The sequence below is a fragment of the Carlito syrichta genome, unplaced genomic scaffold (genome assembly GCF_000164805.1).
Source record: "Carlito syrichta isolate Samal-C Ts95f unplaced genomic scaffold, Tarsius_syrichta-2.0.1 Scaffold120636, whole genome shotgun sequence".
NCBI lineage: Eukaryota > Metazoa > Chordata > Mammalia > Primates > Tarsiidae > Carlito > Carlito syrichta.
In genome coordinates, this window is record NW_007064732.1 from 1 (window position 1) to 5229 (window position 5229).

Here is a 5229-nt window from a genome sequence, read left to right on the forward strand (position 1 = left end):
CCACCTACCCATCCACTGCCCATCCATCCACGCTTCCACCCATCCGCCCACCCACCTGCCCACCCATCCATCCCTCCGTCCACCCACCCACCTGTCCATCCGTCCATCCCTCCATCCACCCACCCACCCACCCGTCTGTCCGTCCTTTCATCCACTCCATCCACCCATCCACCCACCCATCTATCCATTAATCCACCCAACCAACCACCCTCCCACCCATCCATCTGTACGTTAGTCCCTCCGTCTGTCGATCCACCCATCTGTCTGTCCATGAATCTATCCATCCACTCATCTGTTCATTCATGCCTCCTCCTATCCATCCACCCACCATCCATCCGCCCACCCACCATCCATCTGTGTGGGTCTATTCAGTACAGCATCCTTATTCTTCTCCCGAGACTCGGGGGGGTGGCACGGGGAGTGAGGGGAGTCTCACTCTAGTTGGACAGAGCTTGACTCTTGACCTTTCACTTTGGTCCTGAGAACACTTGAGCTGCAGGATGTGCAGTCTCTGGACATTGGCCCCTGGTTAGTATTATTAGCCTGTCCTTCCCCGGGGCCTTGGCAGCCCCCCAGGTCCTCCCGGAAGCCCCCAGTTCCCACAGCGGCCTGCCTGCCTCGCGTGAGCACTGGGCCAGGCTGAGATGGGACTATATTTATCCCAGTTGCTCCTTCAGTGCCAACACTGAGTCGCTGTCCCCTGGGGCGGGTCCAGCCGGGCCCTGCCCTCCTCAGGGCTCACCCTCCAGAGCGTCAGAGACGGCGCTGTCGGCGCTGCAGCTCTGCCGCGGGGCTCCCTTCTCCCCAGCTGACGCGTCCAGGCTGCCATTGCAGTCCTTGCCAGGGGCGGCGTCCCCATCCGCCTCCCCGACGTCCAGGGCCTGGGCGGCCTTGGCCTGTGCAGCAGCAGGGGTGCAGCACAGAGTCCAGCTCTGAGCGGGGTGGGCTCGGCTCTCAGAGGATCCTCCCGAGTCCCCCAGGGGGCAGCCTCCTCCAGGGGGGAGGGGCCGCCCTCGGGGGACGGCAGGATAGGGACCCCGGCCCTGGAGGCCCTCGTCCCTCTGGCGCCCTGACCAGCCCTCCACTTCCGAGAGGACGAGGGATGGCCGGCGGTGCTCTGGGGTCTCGCCAGGGCCCGCTCCCTCAGCTCCGACCCCTGTGCTGCCCAGGCGTTGTGAACCGGAGGGACTGGGGCCGGAAGGGTGCCTCAGGCTGGACGGCTCCAGGTTCCGGGCAGTAGATGGGGAGACCGAGGCCCGAGGCAGAGACGCACTCTTCCCGCCGCCTGGGTCCGCCCAGCCCGGCAGGGTCCCGCTGGGGCCTCACCCCGCCCAGCCCGCCCCGAGAGCCAGGACCAGGCCCGGGCGGGGAGAGCCCCGTCCGGCCTCCCCTCCCGAGTCAGACCTTCTCCAGCTCCTCCTGGTGCTTCTTGAACTTCTCGAGCATCTGCTGGAACTCCTCCTCCTTCTCCTGATCCTCGGCCAGGGTGGCCTCGTTCTGCTCCGCGTAGGCCATGGCCACCACGGCCAGGATCAGGTTGATGAGGTAGAAGGAGCCCAGGAAGATGATGACCACGAAGAAGATCATGTAGGTCTTGCCGGCCGCCCGCAGGGTCTGGGGTGGGGGAGGCGGTCCCGGGTCTCTCCACGTGGCCTCTGCGCCCTCCACACGCCTTCCGCCCCCTCCGCCCCTCCGCCCCGCCACACGCCCGTGGCCCGGTGGGGTAAGTGGAGGCTCTCTCTGGAGCCTGGGGATTTGAGCGAACGTCCGCGTCAGCGGCCTCAGAAGGTGCTGTCGCTCCAGGTGCCGCCACCACGTGGCCGTATGGGCAGCACCAGGGCTCCGAGCCACGCCGTGGGTCCCACGAGGCCCGAGCCAGGCCAGACTTCAACCCACCAGCCACCCATCCACCAGTCCATGCTTGTCTGTTGGTCTACCCGTCTGTCTGTCCGTTCATCTCAGTGAAGGTGAGGAGAGAAGGAAACGGGTCCGGCACCCGAGGGCACCGGGGGACCGGGGAGGAGAGGGCCCCGGGCTTGGCCGGCCGGCAGGGCCGGGGGCCCAGGAGGCTGTGGGTGGGTGGCACCGGCCAGGGGTAGGGCTGTACCAGCTGGAAGAGGTTCTCCCAGTAGTCCTGGGTCATGAGGCGGAAGAGGGCCAGGAAGGCCCAGCTGAAGGTGTCGTAGCTGGTGTAGCCGTAGTTGGGGTTGCGCCCGGCCTTGATGCACACGTAGCCCTCGGGGCACTGTCTGGGGGAGCGCTCGGCTGGGACCGCGCACCCGCCCCGGAGCCCCATGCTCCCCCGCCCCGGCCTGGCCATGTCCGCCCCTCCTCCCGGGAGCCCCGCCGCCCTCCCGCTGCCTGGGGTCGCTCACCCCGCGTCGCTACTGTTCCCACAGAGCAGGGCGTCCAGGGCACCGTCCAGGAAATAGAAGTTCCCTTTGGGAGTCAGGGTAGAGGAGGCCGGTCACCCACTGGGACATGCTGGGCACATGCAGCGCTGCGCACCCGTGGCAGCCCAGGGGCACTCCAGGCGCCAGAGGGCGTTTCCTGGGCCCTTCCCCGCCTCTAAGGATGGGTTCAAGGTCTCTGGCCGGGATGCCGCGGGGAGCCGGTTGCAGATGTGACGTGGGTGTGCGCTGGGGGTGGCGTCACTTGTGGAACCCATGGGTGCCGGGGTGGAGGAGGGACGCCTGTCCCCCACTTGCAAAAGGCACCGCGTGGCTCACGGTGTCTGTGCGAGTGTGTGTGTGTCCTGTGTGCCTGTGGAGAGGGGCACGCGAGGTGTGGGTGCCTGGAGGCCCTGCCAGGATGTGACGGAGGACAGGTGAGGGGACGGGACGGAGCCCGGGGCTCTGTGCGGGGCCAGCGCCAGGCTATCGAAAGACCGCCAAGGATGGTGCTGTCATCCCAGGTTGGCGGGGGAGGGTCCCGCGGCTGGGAGAGCCAGCGCCTGCCATAGGCCCTCGGATGCCGGGGCTCGAGTCCTGGCCAGGCTGTGGCCCCACGGCTGGGTCCCTGCCGCCACCCGCCCCTGTCACCTTCGTCACTGATGTAGGCGTCCCAGTCAAAAGAGTGGTTGCTGGCCCAAGCGACGTGGCTGCCCCACGTGTCGTTGCCGGCCCACGCGTCGGGGCCAGCCCACGTGCCGTTGGTGTCGTTGTGCGGTGGGGGCCAGCGCACACACTTCTGCCGCAGGTTTCCCATGAAGAGCTGCAGCCCCACCAGGGCGAAGACGCTCAGGCAGAAGACGGTGAGGATCATGACGTCCGACAGCTTCTTCACCGACTGGATCAGGGCCCCCACGATCGTCTTAAGCCCTGGCGGGGGAGGGAGTGTTGGCAGCAGTGGGCGGGGCACGGTGGGCCCCGCCCCTGCAGGCCTGTGCCCGCTCCATCCTGGAGCCCGACCTGCTGGCTTTGGCTGCCCGGGCCTCCTGGCACTAAACCCCCGCTTCCCTGATCACAGCCTTCAGCTGCGGCTTCCAACTTGCCACAGACAGACCACAAAGACTCGACGGACTGTGGCCTGACCAACAGAGCGACCCAGAGGCGTACAGAGGAGCTGGATAAATGGTGCCGGTTGAACACCCCCAAAGTGTGTTCTACAGAACACGCATCTCCCAAGCATCTCCAAAAGGAAGGCAGCTGGGCTTGGTGGCTCAGCCTGTAATCCCGCGCCTTGGGAGGCTGAGGTGAATGGATTGCCTGAGGGCGCGGGTTCGAGACCCGCCCGGGCAACTTGGCGAGCCCTCATCTCTACAATACATCAAAAATCAGCCGGGCGTGGTAGCGCGCGCCTGTAGTTCCAGCTACTCGGAAGGCTGAGGCGGAAGGATCGCCGGAGCCCGGCAGGTCGAGGCTGCGGTGGCCGGGAGCGGCCGCTGCACTCCAGTCTGGGCGATGGAGTGAGACTCCGACTCAAAAAAAAAAAAAGGAAGAAGGGCAATACTATCTGGGCAAACCTGCACTCTCTACTTTGCTCTTGGAGAGTCACTATGTAGGGTATCCTACCAAAGGCTCTGAAAAGTCCTGCAGGAATAAACAAAAACTTTCACACTGTGTTTCCTCAACATGCTTGTTCCCAGACCCCTTTTCTTACGAGGCCTGTAACACCTGAGGAACAGCGGGTTCCCCTCTGAGGAGCTCTGAATCGACCTTGAAACCATCACATTCTTTGGACAGACCAAGGCCCGCGCAATTCTGACAATTCCAGGGCGTCAACCCTGTCCATGGAAAAGCCCAACCCTTCCTGGGCCTCACCCAGAGTCAGTCACATCAGTGTGAGCCCACTTCCTCCTCTGATCCTGGCCTGGGAAACAAAGGGCTGCCGCTCCTGGTACCAGCCGCCCAAGCCCTGGGGGCACGGGCGGCCTGGCCTGGAGGACGTGGCAGCGGCTGGCATCCCCACCCCGGGCCTCACACCCCGGCCACCCCAGGGATGGGCTGGAGGACTCTGGGCTGTCACTTGGGCCTGGCAGCCCTTCAGACCAGCCCCCTGTCCCCCCTCTGCTTTTCAGGGGTCTGAGGATCGGGTTCTGTTTGTTTCACAGTTCTCGATGTGCTGCTCTGGGTGGCTCGCGACTGACGGGTGTGTGATGGGTCCCCAGCGGGGCTCTCGGGCTGGTGTGTCCCCGAGAGCCCCTGGCGTCTCTCTGCCTGGCAGCCTGCTCGTTTGTTGGGCACACAGGCATAGATCACACCCCTCAGCCCGGGACCGTGGGTCCCTTGTCGATACGAAGGCCCGTGGTCCTCACAGCGATCCTGGGAGGCAGCCACTGTTAGCGCCGCTCCCCGTAGGAAGCTGAGCCCTGGCAGGGCAGCCACTCGCCCGCCGTCTGGTGCTGGCGTGAGCGCCGAGCCTGGCTCTGCCACGCACTGCCCCCTGTCTCCCGTTCCCCCGCCGGGGCCCCATGTCCAGACGCCCGCCGGGAGTGGGGCCCTCCCGAGCCCTGAGGACGGCCCCGTGCCTCTACCTGGGATGACCGTGATGGTCTTCAGGGCCCGCAGCACTCGGAAGGTCCTGAGCGCCGAGACGTTGCCCAAGTCCACAAACTCCGTCAGGTACCTGGGGTTGGTCGGGCCAGGGTGGGTGGGGGGCAAGACAGGGCTTCTCCAGGCCCGGAAGAGGTCCCCAGGGAGCCGGGGTACCCGGGGCGGGCCTCCCGAGACCACGCATTGGGAGGGGCTGGGTGGGGGCCTCGCGGCGGGGGCTGGGAGGACGGTGCTT

General features: G+C 66.0%; 1 protein-coding gene across 1 annotated transcript in view; it reads right to left on the reverse strand.

Moving 5' to 3' along the window:
- Window positions 1–742: 742 nt before the first annotated feature.
- LOC103249525 (sodium channel protein type 4 subunit alpha-like) overlaps window positions 743–5229 on the reverse strand; it is a gene marked incomplete at both ends in the record, with an annotated part of 5982 nt that continues 1495 nt past the window's right edge. The window contains 6 exons of the mRNA XM_008048153.1: window positions 743–896; window positions 1405–1614; window positions 2108–2249; window positions 2376–2439; window positions 3042–3320; window positions 4976–5067. Coding sequence (XP_008046344.1) covers window positions 743–896; window positions 1405–1614; window positions 2108–2249; window positions 2376–2439; window positions 3042–3320; window positions 4976–5067 — 941 coding nt within the window. The remainder of the gene's footprint in view (window positions 897–1404; window positions 1615–2107; window positions 2250–2375; window positions 2440–3041; window positions 3321–4975; window positions 5068–5229) is intronic.